At 36.1% G+C, this 17,364-nt stretch overlaps 1 protein-coding gene and 1 pseudogene across 1 annotated transcript; one reads left to right on the plus strand and one right to left on the minus strand.

Annotated features, from left to right (window-relative positions):
* The first annotated feature begins 1,206 nt into the window (after positions 1 to 1,206).
* LOC120114493 lies at positions 1,207 to 9,178 on the plus strand (annotated as a pseudogene).
* Positions 9,179 to 13,372: 4,194 nt separating this feature from the next.
* Positions 13,373 to 16,198, minus strand: LOC120114504 (ferredoxin C 2, chloroplastic-like). The gene is made up of 6 exons (XM_039135392.1): positions 15,864 to 16,198; positions 15,601 to 15,664; positions 15,316 to 15,404; positions 14,141 to 14,209; positions 13,823 to 13,867; positions 13,373 to 13,641 (listed from the first exon to the last, which is right to left on the minus strand). Exons 1-6 carry the CDS (start codon positions 16,098 to 16,100, stop codon positions 13,597 to 13,599), a joined length of 549 nt encoding a protein of 182 aa, XP_038991323.1. The 5' UTR covers positions 16,101 to 16,198; the 3' UTR covers positions 13,373 to 13,596.
* Positions 16,199 to 17,364: the final 1,166 nt, after the last annotated feature.

A 17,364-nucleotide genomic window follows, 5' to 3' on the forward strand; every position in this document is an offset into this window, starting at 1 on the left:
TTCACTCATCCAAAATGATGCCATAATAATGCAGAGAAATTAAAAACAAGAGCTAAAAGTCAAATTTTTTTGTATTGAGGGGTAACTCGAGTATAAGAGAAGGGTTCGGATTCTGAGATCTTTTAGATGAGAATAGGATTCCGATATTAAGATTCGAACTTTAAACTTATTGGACGCCGACTTTTTGTATAAATCAAAAGTTATGAAATTTGCCCCCACAGTGACAATTTTGACAGATGGTCCCCTGATTTGTGTTTGCCATGAGATGTGGCTAAGTGGTTTAGTTAGCTCGTACCATTACTCCCTTGAGAAGGGCGAGTGTGGACTTATTCCAACACACTCGCGTCCATGCAATTTTAATTTTTTTTTAACTGTAAAAGCAAAAGCTTTATTGACAGTGAGAGGAGGAGATGGGCATGGGGTCCAGGGTTTCAGCCCCAAAGTTTATCTTGATATGCCACTATAAAGGAATTTAAAGCCAACTCACCAATGACCAAACAAAGCTATCTTTTTATTGGGGTTAAAAATGGTTAAAAATCAATCTTTCACTTTGCATTTCACCAAACAATAAAAATATACTTTTTACACTAACTTCTTAAATTTCACCCAAAAGAAGTCTATTTTAATAAGGACAAAAATGAAAGCTTTTAGTCTATATTAACTCCCTAAAATGAACTGATAAGGAACCTATTAAAAAGGGAGAATGATTACTTCAACTACTACTTTATTCCATACTTAGCGTCTTAACCCCTCTGTATCTCCCCTTCATCTGCTAAAAGGTGTATGTTTGCCCCACTTCATAATGATTCAACTGAATTTTTTGTTTATCAATTGTCCCTAGGCTTTTGTTCTTTTATTTTCTCTTCTCTTTTCATATCCATTAAAACCTACCATCTTGTATGGCTATGTAAGAAAAGTTTCCAAACTGGGAATTGGATTAATTTTTTTCCAGTATTTTGATGGTTATGCAACTCTCCTTTGTCTCTCACAGTTAAAACTGGTATGATTTTAATTACAGTCTATTCTACTTTAATTTTTAGGCACTTTTTGAGTTGATCATGGTTATAACATATCTGTTGTTCTAAGTGCTTCTTATGTTATTATATTTCTTGTCTGTCATGGATAACTATGGGAGAAAGCTTGGTGCTCTATGATTCTAAGGCAGTGAACTATTGAAAGGAGAGTTTAGCTGTGTCTAATTTTACAATGCCACTTCCCCTTGTGCCGTATCCGACACCACCGGTGCCGTATACTCCTGTAGCCAATGGTATCTTATTCTCTTCTGGTCTGCAACAAATTTATCTTGAAACAATGTGAATTCTCCTTGAGAAACTTTGGTAATTGGCTGAAATAGAGTTGAAGTCTCTTTGTAACTACATATATGTTGCAAAGAGAACAAATGGTCCAAGCAATAAATATTACTCTAACATTGAGTGGCCAGAATGTTGTTCTCCCTACGGGACCTGGGTTCAAACAGCTGCATTTGTAGGTTGCGTGTGTTGTCATTGTCTAAAAAATTCTGAATAGATATTACCTTACATACTATTTAAAGAAAATACTTTCCGAGTTAAAATTAATTAGGAAACATGATTCCATATTTATGCATCTGCAACCAAATCTATGTAACCATGTGGTCAAAGCCAGCTTGTGTGCTTGGGATGTCAAAATTTGTTGTTGTATCCTATTGGAGCAACCTCTGTGTGCTGTGCAGTGTTGGAAGTCAAAGTTGAGGCTGTAAATCAAGTCAAATTTGGAGGCTGGAAATCAAAGCTGGAAATTCAACAAAAGGGGCACCGTTCGGTGCCCTAATTTTTTAATTAAATTATAATAGGGTTAATTACACATTTAGCCACTATACACTTTAGGGTATTTACAAGATTAGTCCCTAAGGCTCAACTATAAATACCCTAACCCATTTAGCTTCAATATCATCCTAAAAATCATTTCTTTCTCCCAATACTAGAGAGTTTCTTGTGAGTTGTGAGTGTCTTGTAAACACCTGTAAATTTTCTCTCTTAGTAAAAGATCTGCAGTAGTCTAGAGACGTAAGCACAATTGGTTGAACTCCGTTATCAATTTTGGGTATTATTTTTCCGTTTTTATTTCGTATTCTCACTAATCTAGTTATAGGGAAATTACTCGTTACTTGTTTATTTCTCAACAACTGTTATCAGAGCTTTTGGTTGTGAATTTTGTCAATTTTTTGCGAGATTACTATTCATTACTATTTACGTGAATTTCATGAATAGTGAAATTTTGTCGGCGATACGAATTTGTCGACGAAGGTGTTCTAATACACGGTGGTTCGCAAGAATTGTCAGAAACGATCCAAACGAAGCCAGATTCTAGTGGGAGCTATGGCTGCAGACGAAGGGAAGGTGAAAATTGAGAAGTTCGATGGTGCGGACTTTGGTTTTTGAAAGATGCATATTGAAGATTTTCTGTACCAGAAAAATCTATATCAACCTCTCTCAGGAAAGCAACCAGAGGGCAAGAAGAATGAAGATTGAGCTCTTCTCAACAGACAAGCCCTCAGATTTATCCGACTGACGTTGTCCCGAAATGTTGCTTTCAACATAGCAAAGGAAAAGACCATGGTGGGTCTTATGGCGGCTCTCTCCAGTATGTATGAGAAGTCATCGGCCTCAAACAAAGTGCACTTGATGAGGCGATTATTCAATTTGCGGATGACAGAAGGGGCATCAGTGGCTCAACACCTGAATGAACTCAACACAATCACAACCCAGTTGAGTTCAGTGGAAATTGAATTCGATGATGAAGTTCGAGCTTTAATTCTCTTATCATCTCTACCAGACAGTTGGAATGCTACTGTTACAGCAGTTAGCAACTCGTCGGGAAAAAGCAAATTTAAATTCGACGATGTTCAGGATCTGGTATTGAGTGAAGAAATTCGACAAAGAGAATCGGGTGAAGCATCAACCTCCTCAGTCTTGCACACAGAGTCTAGAGGGAGAACTTTATAAAGAATTCAAATCGTGGCAGATCCAAATCCAGAAGGGGAAAATCAAGAACGAGAAAGAAAGATTTTACCTGTTATAACTGCGGCAAGAAGGGTCACCTTAAAAGATTGCCGAGCACCAAAGAAAATACCGGCGCACAGGAATCTGCTAACATGACAGAGGAGACATGTGATGCCATGATTCTAAGCGTCAACAGTCTGATTGAATCATGGATCTTGGATTCAGGGGCATCTTTCCACTCCACCCCATGCCAAGAAATCATGGAGAACTATGTCAGTGGTGATTTTGGGACGGTTCATCTAGCTGATGATGAAACCTTGAAGATCGTCGGAAAAGGAGATATCTGATTAAAGTTGCCAAACCAGACCACATGGACGCTGAAGGGAGTGAGACATATTCCTGGCCTCAAAGAAATTTGATTTCTGTAGGACAGCTTGATAGAGAAGGATATAGCACAACCTTTTTAGGTTGTGAATGGAAGATTACCAAAGGAGCACTCGTCATTACCCGTGGTAAGAAGACTGGTACTCTCTATGTAACCTCAAACTTGGAGAATATCATTGTTGCAGCAGATGCTGATGGAAAATCAAACCTATGGCACCAAAGGCTTGGTCATATGAGCGAGAAAGGGATTAAGACACTTTTGTCAAAAGGGAAGCTGTCGGATCTAAAGAATGTAGATGTCGGAATAAGCGAGGATTGCATCTTTGACAAACAAAAGAAAGTCAGTTTTGCAAAGATTGGTAAGACACAAGGCTGAAAAGTTAGAGTTGGTTCATACTGATGTATGGGGATCATCTCCAGTTCCATCTCTTGCAGGCTCATTATATTATGTCATTTTCATCGATGATTCTACAAGGAAGGTGTGGGTTTATTTTCTGAAGAAGAAATCAGAAGTCTTTGATACCTTCAGAAAATGGAAGGCAATGGTGGAAAATAAGACTGGTCTGAAAGTCAAGCGGTTGAGGTCTGATAATGGAGGAGAGTACAGAAATCGTAGATTCAGAGATTTCTGCGCAAATAATGGGATCAAGATGGAGACAACAGTTCCCATGACACCGCAGCAGAATGGCGTAGCAGAGCACATGAACAGAACTCTGAATGAATGTGCCAGAAGCATGAGGATACATGCCGGCTTGACCAAATTTCTATGGGCTGAAGCTATCAACACTACAGCTTACCTGATCAACCGTGGGCCATCAGTTCCTTTGGATGGCAGAATACCAGAGGAAGTTTGGAGTAGAAAAGAAATAAACCTTTCACACTTAAAGTGTTTGGTTGTATCTCTTATGTACATATAAATTCTGCTGAAAGAAGTAAACTTGATGCCAAGTCCAACAAATGTGTCTTTGTTGGTTATGGTGGTGATGAGTTCAGTTACCGATTTTGGGATTACGAAAATTGAAAGATCATCAAAAAGAGAGATGTCATTTTCAATGAGAATGTGATGTATAAAGACAGGTCAACTGTAGAATCAAGTAGCTCAAATACCGAAGCTGAAACAAAGGAATTTGTTGAGTTCGAGGAGATTTCTGGAAATGATGTTCAGATCAATCCTGAAGCAGCTCAATAAGAACCAGGCACACGGAACTAAGACGCTCATCCAGAATTCCTAAACCAACCTAGCGTTCTTCGCCTTCTTTGTACTACTTGTTGCTGACTGAAAATGGTGAACCAGAGTGCTATGATGAAGCAATGCAGGTGGAGGATTCAATCAAAGTGTGAGTCTTCCATGAAAGATGAGATGGACTCGCTTATGTCAAATCAGATGTGGGAATTAGCTGAATTACCACCAGGCAAGAAAGCGCTCCATAACTAGTGGATTTACAAGATCAAAGAAGAGCACGACGGGAGCAAACGCTACAAAGCAAGATTGGTTGTCAAAGGTTTTCAGCAAAAAGAAGGTATTGACTACAATGAAATTTTCTCTCCAGTCGTAAAACTGTCTACAATCAGACTGGTGTTGAAAATTGTAGCTACAGAGAATTTACATCTTGAGAAGTTAGATATAAAGACATATTTCCTTCATGGTGATTTGGAGGAAGAAATCTATATGAGGCAACCAGAAGGCTTTATAGGGGCAGACAAGAAAAACCTGGTATGCAGGTTGAAGAAGAGCTTGTATGGTTTAAAACAAGCTCCTAGACAGTGGTATAAGAAGTTCGATAGCTTCATGGGTAGCAGTGGTTTTACCAGATCCCAAGCAGATCATTGTTGCTACATCAAGAGGTTCGATAATAGGTTCATTATTTTATTATTGTACGTTGATGACATGCTCGTTGCAGGCTCAAACATGCAAGAGATTATACACTTGAAGCAAAAATTGTCGAAGCAGTTTGCTATGAAGGATATGGGATCTGCAAAGCAGATTCTTGGGATGAGGATCAAGAGAGACACAAAGTCAGAGACTTTGATGTTATCACAGGCTGAGTACATCAACAAAGTACTCTCCAGGTTCAACATGCAAGATGTTAAACCAGTAAGTACACCTTTAGGTGTTCATTTTAGACTCTCCAAAGAACATTCACCAAAGACGGAGGAAGAACGTGCACACATGGTGAAGGTGTCGTATGCCTCAGCAATTGGAAGTCTAATGTATGTCATGGTTTGTACCAGACCAGATATTGCTTAAGCAGTGGGAGCTGTTAGCAGGTACATGAATAATCCAGGCAAAGTACACTGGAAGCAGTCAAATGGATCCTCAGATATTTGCGGGGTACCACAAACAAAGCACTTTGTTTCAAAGGTGGAGATACGATACTGACAGGCTATGTAGATGCTGACTTAGCCGGAAATGTTAACATCAGAAGGTGCACTACAGGGTATGTCTATACTCTAGGAGGAACCGCAGTGAGTTTGGTTTCTCAACTACAGAAGATAGTTGCTCTCTCCACAACTGAAGCAGAATATATCGCTGTTACGGAAGCCAGCAAGGAGATGGTTTGGCTCCAAAGTTTGTTGGAAGAGTTAGGCAAGAAACAATAAAATAATATATTGTATTACGACAGTCAAAGTGCTATCCATCTAGCAAAGAATTTGTCTTTTCATTCCAGAACGAAGCACATACAACTGCGATATCATTTTATCCGGTCTCTTCTGGAAGATGTGATTTTGAAACTTAAAAAGATCAGCGGAGCTCAAAATCCGACAGACATGTTAACAAAGACGGTGACCACGGACAAACTGAAATTGTGTTCAGCTTCAGTTGGCATGCTAGAGTAGCAAGACCAGAAATGCTGCTGCATTGATCGAGGTGTGAAGACAGATTAAAATCAGTCTTCAAGTGGGAGATTATTGGAAGTAAAAAGTTGGGGCTGTAAATCAAGTCAAATTTGGAGGCTGGAGGCTGGAAATCAAAGCTGGAAATTCAACAAAGGGGGCACCGTTCGGTGCCCTAATTTTTTAATTAAATTGTAATAGGGTTAATTACACATTTAGCTACTGCACACTTTAGGGTATTTACAAGATTAGTCCCTAAGGCTCAACTATAAATACCCTAGCCCATTTAGCTTCAATATCATCCCAAAAATCATTTCTTTCTCCCAATACTAGAGAGTTTCTTGTGAGTAGTGAGTATTTTGTAAACACCTGTAGATTTTCTCTCTTAGTAAAAAATCTGTAGCAGTCCGGAGACGTAAGCACAATTGGCTGAACTCCGTTATCAATTTCTGTTTTAACTGCATGTAGTAACAACAGTGCCACTCTATGTACATCATCTGCCATTTTCTTCATTACCTTTTTATGAAATCTTGAAACATCACATCGACTGAGGTGGTGTTTGTTTTCACTGTGCAAGCTCTTCAAACCACTTATGTCTGCGTCGCGCAGACCACGCGCAAACATTAGGCTTCGCAGACTGTTTGTTTTTTAGAAGACAAAAGCTCTTCAAACGTCTGCGCGAGCTCTTCTTGGTGCAGACTTGGTTTTATGTCTTCAAAGGTCTTCAAACCTCTTCAAGAACAATTATAAAATATAGTTATTTATTAAAATAATTTTAAATAATTTAATAAGGTTATTTATTTTAAAATAAATAATTTATTTTAAAATAATTTATTTTAAAATAATTTATTATAAAATAATTTACTTTAAAATAAATTATTATAAAATATGGATTGATTTATTTTAAAATAATTTATTTTAAATAATTTATTAGTATGAATTGATTTATTTTAAATAATTTATTAGTATGGATTGATTTATTTTAAAATATAGATTGATTTATTATTGTAGTTGTGTGGATTGATTTATTTTAAATAATTTATTAGTATAGATTGATTTATTTTAAAATATGGATTGATTTATTTTAAATAATTTATTAGTATGTATTGATTTATTTTAAAATATGAATTGATTTATTTTAAAATATGGATTGATTTATTTTAAAATATGGATTGATTTATTTTAAAATATGGATTGATTTATTTTAAATAATTTATTAGTATGGATTGATTTATTTTAAATAATTTATTTGTATGGATTGATTTATTTTAAAATATGGATTGATTTATTATTGTAGTTGTATGGATTGATTTATTTTAAATAATTTATTAATATGGATTGATTTATTTTAAATAATTTATTAGTATGGATTGAATTATTTTAAAATATGAATTGATTTATTTTAAAATATGGATTGATTTATTTTAAATAATTTATTAGTATAGATTGATTTATTTTAAATAATTTATTTGTATGGATTGATTTATTTTAAAATATGGATTGATTTATTATTGTAGTTGTATGAATTGATTTATTTTAAATAATTTATTAGTATGGATTGATTTATTTTAAAATATGAATTGATTTATTATTGTAGTTGTATGGATTGATTTATTTTAAATAATTTATTAGCATGGATTGATTTATTTTTAAATATGGATTGATTTATTTTAAATAATTTATTATTGTAGTTGTATGGATTATTTAAATTTCAGTATTGTAAAACTAAAATTATTTAAATCTCAGTATTGCAAAACTCTTTTAAGTTTAAAAAATCAGTTTATTTATATTTCAGTTTATTTATATTTTAGTTCATTTTAGCAGTCTGCAGACGTTAAAAAAATAAACAATCTTCTTCTTGCAGACTGCAGACTTTTGGTCCACCTCTTCTGCTGCAGATGCCTGCAGATGTGGTCCACAGACTGCAGACCTTTTACCTCTGCAAAAACAAACACCACCTGAATCTTCCTGAAGGCCTGTGTATGAAATGTAAGTAGGAATTATGAAAATACAGGCACGGAAATGGCCCAGTTGGTCTGCGGAGTCTGCCATACCTTACTAATGTACATCCGTGGAGCAACCAGCGTTCAATGTTCGTGTTGTCACACTGTCAATCTGGCCTTGGAAGGTATGTGTAGAAATAGTATTATATTAGTTTTAGTGAGAGCTTCAGATTTTCCTTCACTTTTGTGACAGAAAATCAGGTAGCACATGTGAATTGTGGGAACTGCAGGATGTTACTAATGTACCAGTATGGAGCAAGATCTGTAAAATGTGCAGTTTGCAATTTTGTGACATCAGTTGGGGTTAGTACTCAATTTGCTGTTGCTTACTAACTGTTTATATATCCGCATCACCGTCTTCTTAGCATCCTTGAAGTACGAAATTTTGTAAAACTAAACCGGAACATCTAATGGTATAATATGATTACACGGTTCAATTTTGCTTGCGCTACAAGCAAAAGATGGACAATATGCGATAAGAAATTTGCTTGCAAGATTTTATGCTATAATCCCAAGAATAAGTAAAGTACAAGAAAGACATGAGTTTTTCTTGCAGCTGTAACTATCTCAAGAAAAGTTTTCCCTTTTGTTCATAACTATTTCTTCCTGTAAAATATTTCTCCTGTTTTGCTTGTTTTCTGCCATTGATTGTTGCAGGGCTCGGCAAGCGCTGTCGAACAGAAGTTCAACAGCTAAGGTTACATTACGCCCAAGTTGATTGTTAGAAGCTACAACTTTGGTTTTCCACATTACAAATATCTTTCTCCGCGTTCGCATCGCATCAGCAAATGGAGGAAACTCCCTCCTAGCTTTGTATTGAGTTATTTTACCTTGCGTGACTTATGAAATAAGCAGTTTTGGGTAGCTGGTTGGATGCATTATATAAATAATTCCATCGGAGAAGACCTGTAATAGTTTGAGAAATCGGTTATCTTCTGAATTCCGATAAGATAAATTGCTTTTTCCCCCCCTACTTTGCTACGAATATGAGTGGCAATAAATACAGGGCATAAAGTCCATCTATGATACTCTTCTTGTTCTACAATTTTAATTGCCAAAGGTCCAAGTTCAGACAACTGTTTCATAGCCATTCACAGAACAAAGGGGACCATATAGTTTTTTACATGGTAGATGATGTGAGATGAGGTCAATTATAACTTCTTTCAGAGTTCAGACTACAAACTTCAGAAAGAATCTTGAACGTAAAGAGTGTATTTCTGGTTAAATCAGGTAAAACCGAATGAGTTGCATATTAAGAGATGAAAATTTTTCAATACTAGATGTCCAAGACTCGCGTAGTCGATATTAAACCGTTGGTGAGCACCGGATACAATCAGCTGGACCCGAACATGAAACACAAATTCAATTATATCTTCAAACAGCATAATAAATACTTTTGCAAACAACGTGTAGGTTCTCAGAAACACCCTGATGATTCCCCTTTTAGATCTCATAGATCCAACTATAATCTCCACGAGGTATATTCTCTAACTAATGAATATGAGACACATTTCAGAGGCCAAAGCTAATTTTATCTGCAGAAGCAAATGCACCCAAGCTTCGGGTCTACTGACCGCGACTTTGTCTCGGCAAATTACACCCCATCAGATCGATGCCAGTGATGAGGTCTACATAGACTTATCTTCACTTGGGTGAGGACTTAGAACAAGGACAGTAGAGAGGCTCTATATTTACTGGTAGATGGTTCATATGGCTCAGGTATAGCCCCACAATACTTTCATTAAGGGAAGACAGGTTGTAAAGCCACATTAGCATTCTTGAAGGGACAGGTTCTTTTCCAATCCTACTTTTAAGCTGATAATTGAATTACCAGAAAGAGAGACGCTGCAGTGTGAATTCCTACTAAAAGGCTTCATGTTCGATTTTTTTGACAAGTTGTGCAGATCAATAATGACTTAAGTCATTGCTTTTGTGCTGCAATATATTCTGCTTCCATTGTTTCTGGGACCTGAAGAATAGCATCATGAACTTAAAGGTTCCTATCCAAATTAATTGATATTCGCAACCGATCCGATACTTTAAGAGTCTCAGCTGTCCTGCTGATTCCATTTAGATATTACCATTTCTGAGATATTTCAGCCCCATAATCAAAATTAATCTTTCAAACTTTCCTATCAAGTGGTCCTTTATAAATCCTACCTCCTAAGGTGCATGATCCTTGATTTTTACAGCAGGAGCCAATGTATGCATGAACTTAACTGTTTCTTTAACCTTATCAAATGTGATTAGCTACATAATAAAGTCAGTTCCAATGGAACTGAATTATTTTCTGCAATCATGCTCAGTTAAATAATTAACACTGTTGAACCTTCGAAAAATCAAGGATAGCACTAGCCTGGTTCTATTTGGAGTTTTCGTCTTTGACATATTTTGCCAAACTGATCTGAATAAGACATGTCCATGCCAATCAGAAGAATAAAAGAAGGGGAGAGAAGACACGTAAAGAATTTCAATATGTTTCGAAGAACTTTCACAAGAATTTCAATATGTCCAGAGACGAACACAGTGGGGACCTTTGGGGGCAAGACACACCAAAAATTTAAAAAATTATAAGGGTAAACTATGCAAATGGTTACTAATGTTTGAGTCAGTTTTCGTTTTGACTACTCATGTTCCAAAAATCATAAATCGATCACTATCGTTATCATTTGTTACAAATTGATCCAGCCGTTAATAGGCGTAACGAAAATCACAGGTTGATCGTTATCTACCTACCTGGATCGTTGACAGCCAGAGTTGAACACAATTCACACCGTTAATTACTCATCACTAGCTTTTCAGCCGCCCCCCCCTAATCCAAAAAGATAAAGCCTCTTCATATATTTCTTCACTTAGCCTTTTTCTTCTTCTTCTCGTCGAAATGCCCAAAACTGTAGAAAAGCTGAGTGCAAGCGGGACATGGGTGTTAACTACTGGATAAAAAGGCTTCGAGTAGAAGAATTGCAGGTTGGTGGGATGGACCATTTCCTTCTCCATTATAAAGCTTGTTTCAGAAAGAGAAACATGTAGACATGGTGGGGGTATTGGGGCTAAATGATTTGAGGGCTGTTTTTAAGGATTTTTTTTCTGAGACAGGGTTCACTGTAATTTATGCAAGAAGAAGGGTTTGTTTTTACATGCAAAATATGAAGATTTTGTGTTTGCTGAATTGTTCTGGAAACGAGAGATGGTTTCTTCTGCGGATTTGCTTTGGTACCGTAAGGCTGACTGATAAAAATGGATAAATTAACGTAATTATAAAAATGAAAAAAGAGAGTTTCAAGTGAGTTTTTGGCTACCTTAGTTCTTGTTCTGTTTTCATCATTGGCTAATGGAGACCCTCATGTTCCTGCACTCATCATCTTTGGGGACTCGGTTATTTATGTTGGGAATAACAACAATCTCAATACTCATATTAAGGCGAACTTCCCACCCTATGGAAGAGATTTTGTTACTCACAGGCCAACCGGAAGATTCTGTAATGGAAAACTTGCCACGGACTTCACCGATAATGTTTTCTTGTGAACCCGTCCATTCATTTTGGTTCTTTCACTCTTCTCTAATGGACCTTTTCATTCCTTAATTAACAGCCGAGTACCTTGTGTCCACGTCTTACCCACCGACTTACTATATTCAAGATGCCAAAGGAAATGCTCTCTTGACCGGAGAAAACTTTGCTTCGGCTACCTCTGGTTTATATGACAGAATTACAAACCTATATGTCAACAATTAAGATCTCAACCCCTCTCTTTTTTTCTCTGTCATTCTGATTATGAAGCATCTTCATCTAACAAGATGAACTGTTTTGTTGAATCCTGTAGCGTGCCATAACATTGAGCCAGCTGTTAAACTACTGCAAGGTGTATCAAGTGAGCAGTTGACGTGGTGGGATTTCAACCAAGAGACGTTGAACCTAGAGACCAATTTAAAAGATATGGAAGCCAGTGCTTGGTTTGTACTGTTGCATGTTGATTGTGTGGATGCCAAAAGGGAAAAGAGAAGTAAAAATCTTAGGAGAAGTACCATTTCTTCACCTCAAGCACCCAACTTTTCTGCAGTTTTGGGCATTTCAAGGCGAAGAAGAAGAAGAAGGCAGAGTGAAGAAATATATGAAGAATGTTGTAGTGACGTTTAACACGCCGAAAGAATCGGAAAATGATGATGAAGAAGATTATGACGAAGATGACGAGTATTCTTCTTCTTCCAGCGCAGCGGATGCCGATGCTGCTGCTGCTGCTGTGGCAAATGTGGAAACGGGTCAGGTTAGGAAGGAGAAGAAGAGAGGAATTTACAGCAGGTGTGAGAAACGGAGTAGATTGAAGGAAAGAGAGGAAGTGTCGGTCAACATGAGTCAAACAGGCTCTCCAACGTGGCATTTAACAGTACAGATAAGCGTTTAACAATCCAGCTCACCTTTCCATAATTAAAGATAACGACAATTAACGTAAAGTGATTAATTTATAATAAACGATAACAATGATGATTGATTGTGACTTTTGAAACATTAGTGGTGAAAACAAAAATTTACCCAAATTATAATTTAGAATCTTGAAATTTTCAAAACAAAAATTAATTTAACCCTCACAAAAATTTTAGAAATATAGATTAATCTTTAAAATTTTTGAATATTCTTAATTAAACTCTCCCATAGTCTTGAAAAATTCTCTTCTTAAATTTTCAAAAATTTTAATTAGATCCCAACTTGAAAAAAGTATAAATTAAACCCTTCAAAATTTTTGAAACCCCACCAAACTCTACCATCAAATTCAACCACTGCACCCGACTCTAATTTGTAATTATTAGTGATTTTTCAATAGTTTAATCTCCTATTGTGATTTGCTTACCGATTCAATCAGATTTGTTCATATTTATCTTTTGTTCGAATTTTTTAATAAGATTTTATAATTTTGGATACTTTCTCTTCTTAATAAAAATATCGGTTTCTATTTGCATTAAAAAAAAGAGTTCATCATTGGAATCTCTGCAACCAGAAGCTTCAGCATGCATCTGGACGTCCTTGCGTTATCTCTCACTCCCTGCCTATCAATTATTTCATAATCCCTTTTTAAACATGATGAAGCACACTTTCAAGAGTAGCTCCTGTACATAAAATGATCTTATTAAAGATTATGACAGACGATTAAGTGCAATCAAATGGCAAAAAAAAAAAAAAAACTGCTGAAAATGCTAAATTGGCACAGGGAAAACATACATAAAGAAGCTAATACGTGTAACTTAAACAAGTCAAGACCACCAGTACCATGAGTCATAATCATAGTAACTTACAGGGGTGGGGAAAAATTAAGATGATGGCATACAAGGACGAGATAAAAGAATCCGCAACGGGCTTTTCATGGTTTATGCTCATCTTTCACTTATAAAATGTAAGTAGCTTATTCATCACCCATGGCTAGCTCCAATGCATAGTCATCCCTTTCCTGCCAATGTTCAACATATAAAATTTTAAGACCATTTCAAAAGAGCTAAGAGAATTAAGCATTAGATCCTGAAAGAGGCAATAGCTGTGCATCAGCTTAGCTCCTTTCAACTGTCCTTTTCTCTTCTACTACTACTAACTGGTTGCATAAGTACAAATTTTTCAGAAAGTCGTGGGCTTACAATTGGTCCTCGAGCAAAATATCTTCCAAATTGGAGCCAATACACCTGCACATGTCAACAAACTCAAATTATTTTGACACCTATAAATAAAGGTTTAAAGACAATAGAGAAATCCTATTATGAGTTAGCAGTTCTCTCTATTTCTTGGATATCAGATAAATGCGGATGAAGACAAATTCAAACTCCCATATCACATGATATTTGAGGCGTATGAGTCGGCAATCCACCTTTGATGGGTTTACAAGGACTTCATTTGGTTATCATACAAAGAGCAGATAACAGTTCTCCTAAATGGATGGTGAGGATTTTACACATTACCTCATCCTCATCTTGTGTTTCCACCTCAACATCAGAAGATGGAAACCCCACACAAAGAAGCGCATATCCCTGCATTTAAGCCCCAAAAATAAGAAGAAATTAATATACAGTACACTCGGAACACTAAATAGAACAAACCTGCAAGAAGTTTGACATGAGGTACATTTTTCACTTATGATTGTTGTTACACCATTTCGTTGTTTTCAAAGAAGTCCAGAAGCACATTGGTGAGAAATAAGGGGTCCCATCACTAACCGATGACATAGAGACCACCAGCTCGACCTCTGATTTGACTCAGATCTATGAACTGGTCTTAGGATAGCCACAAGTTCCCAAGAGAAAGAAGTTATAAATGGGAAAGCTGGGCACAATACACAGAATAAATAAGCCCCAGAGATCACCCTTAATTCGAGACTCTCCACTCAAATCAAAAAGTGTGAACCGCAAAGTCTAAACCCACAACCACCGTATTAAAATACCACCTCACCCGTTGTACATCATATTGGTGCGATGAACGTGGATAATCTTCTTAGCCGATAGAACCAATCAAGAAGTCTAATGCATGATAAACCCAAAACTAGTCCCGTGACTCAGAAGCTTGTGAAAAAGTAAAATAAATCACTACCTCACCCGTTGTTTATACCATTGTTGGTTAGAAAAACCAATAATAAACTAAACTTGTTAAAAAAGAAGAAGAAGAGAAAGTTACTCGTTAATTTAAGAATCAAATGAGCATTAAAATGGTGATGTGACATTTTCAGTTATGACCTATAGAAATTTCAGCAAAATTTAACATCAAAGTGAAGAAGATTACTTCCAAATTATGCTAGTATACACTCATTCTGGTTAATCTAAATGATCGAGCCCTTGTTATGAATATCTTCCGTTTAAGTTTACATTCCTTGCGATCTACAAAATAATTATATATCTTTGGATGCCTCACCCATTGGTTAAATGACTATGATTCTTAAAGTTGCAATGACTTGATTTCATATAGAAAAAAATATGACATGGTAAGTTTGATGAGTACGACATGAAAAGATGATGAAACAGTATTGAAGGCTTGAATATAATGAAATAGCATCGAAGTTTTGATTTGAAACTAAATGCCAAAAAAAAAAGCATAACAAGCAAGTGGATTCATAACCTATAAATCAGAAACATAAAAGCCATGCCTTTGCTTTCAGTTCAGCAGATATCCCAAGAGCTTCAGGCTGTCTTATTTCTCCAGACTTTATACGTACGGCACAGCTAGTACAACAACCTGCCATGTAAAGAAACTATTCCTTAAACAAGATTTCATCCAATAAACAAAGATTAGCATTCAAAACAGACCTAAAAGTCCAATAAGTAAGCTAAGTTCAACTGTGAGGATATAAACCAAAACTCGAATCATCGATAAATGTGACACGGTTTCACTACATTTAAAAATAACTTAATCGGATTTTAAAGAACAATACCGTGCCTGCATGCGAATGGAAGTGTGCTATTTTGAGATTCAGCCGTATGTAATATGTACTGGTCCTGCAATATCAGTCAAATATCCCCAAATCAGTCTCTAATCAATCAATTAATTAAGTTGTTCTATTGATAAATTGCAAGCCTAACAAATAAAAATGCAAGTCCTTTACTAATTCAGAAATATTTGATTTATTCCAACTACAAATAGATCAATCGTTTCTTCGGTATTTTTCTCAGGAACAAGCAGAGTGAAACGCCGTACCTCAGGAGCAACAAACTCGTGAACGACACCTTGTTTTCTGTCGTGGACGGTGACTTTATGAGTAGGAATTGAAGGCAAAGGATTTCTGTTGGGGCTGATAGCGCTCACCGGTGACTGGAGCTCTGACGTAATTTTGCGCCGGCATCTGAAGGAAAAAGCGCCGCGTTTCAGCGATGAGATTCGGGGGAGAAGTGGCGTTTGCCGGTAGAGGGAAGTGCAGGGAATCACAAGGGCCATTGATACCGGTTTCAGAATCTAAGCAGTTATTATTGGTCACGACGAGGTAAAATAATTAAAAGGAGAATGTGCTATATCCTACTTTCCTTTTTACGCATGTTTTGTTAGAACTGTATTTTTAACCATTGGATTGAGTTACGATAAATATAACTTTTGATATTTAACTCTATCATTTGGATAAACTACATATTTAATATCTAAATTATTATTTTTAGTATCTAAATTTTTATTTTTTTTAAAATCATATTTAATGTTTAGTTTTTATTTCATTTCAGAATTATGTCATTAAAAATTTAATGAATAGGTAGATGAAAATAGTTTCGATGGATGAATAATTAATTCGAATGGTAAATCATAAGATAATAATGATATAATTAATATAATCTAATTTTAAACCCATCAACCGATTGATGATAGAGACGGTGGTGTGAATAAGGAAACCATCCCTAGGGAGTGGATTAACATCTTGATGGGTCATCTATTGTATTGGACCACAAGTCAATTATTCAGAACAACTCAGAAGTCCAGAAGCTTCTTCCTAAATACGCTGCTGCCATGTCAGCTTGGAGAGTAACAGAATACTCAATTCATAGAGTAGGGGAGAGTTGTACATGGGAGGGCATGAAAATTCTAAGTGCAATCAATTGCTTCTTTTTCTCACCTTTCCTCTTTATTATTCTGATCTTCTTCTCATCTTTTCTCTACTGTAATCATCATAATCCTTTTCATTTGGCTTCAATATATTTCAATCTTTACTTCTTCATTTTGCTATTCACAACAGACGGTCAAGGGGAAAATATTCATCGATTGTTCATGGATTGCCTCTTCCTGTCAATAAATTGAGGCAATATCCATATTCTTATCTATAAAGGGCAGGTGTTCGATGAAATGCTGATGTCGCATTTACATATGTTTTGCGAAGGAAAATACGTAATGCGTAAATTTCAACGTACTTTTCTATCTTATTATTACAATAACTTCGATGGCAACGCCTTACGCGGACCTTACACGTTTTCTTTCACATCCCAACAGCTCTTTTGGCCAGCAAATGCTTTGGTTATAAATACTCCCCATTAGTTCTCTATCTCTCTCTGGCCGTTGCTTGGACAGGACTTATTCAATCCCAATAACTTGTCAATCACATTTCCCCCAATCAAAACTCTTCACTTTCACGCTCAAATTCAATTAAAACAACCCAGTTTCACATTCATATAAATACTCCATTTCCCATAGTTTCAGATTTGGGTTGTTATTAGTTTTGTTC

The sequence above is a fragment of the Hibiscus syriacus genome, unplaced genomic scaffold (assembly GCF_006381635.1).
Source record: "Hibiscus syriacus cultivar Baekdansim isolate YM2019G1 unplaced genomic scaffold, ASM638163v2 tig00110229_pilon, whole genome shotgun sequence".
Lineage (NCBI taxonomy): Eukaryota > Viridiplantae > Streptophyta > Magnoliopsida > Malvales > Malvaceae > Hibiscus > Hibiscus syriacus.

What these genes read in the sequence shown, in the direction of transcription:
- LOC120114504 (XM_039135392.1), bottom strand. Translation starts at nt 16,100, where the DNA reads ATGGCCCTTGTGATTCCCTGCACTTCCCTCTACCGGCAAACGCCACTT. An exon ending in TCCATTCGCATGCAGGCACG is followed by an intron (nt 15,405 to 15,600) that starts GTATTGTTCTTT and finishes TTTACATGGCAG; the next exon opens with GTTGTTGTACTAGCTGTGCC. An exon ending in AAACACAAGATGAGGATGAG is followed by an intron (nt 13,868 to 14,140) that starts GTAATGTGTAAA and finishes TGACATGTGCAG; the next exon opens with GTGTATTGGCTCCAATTTGG.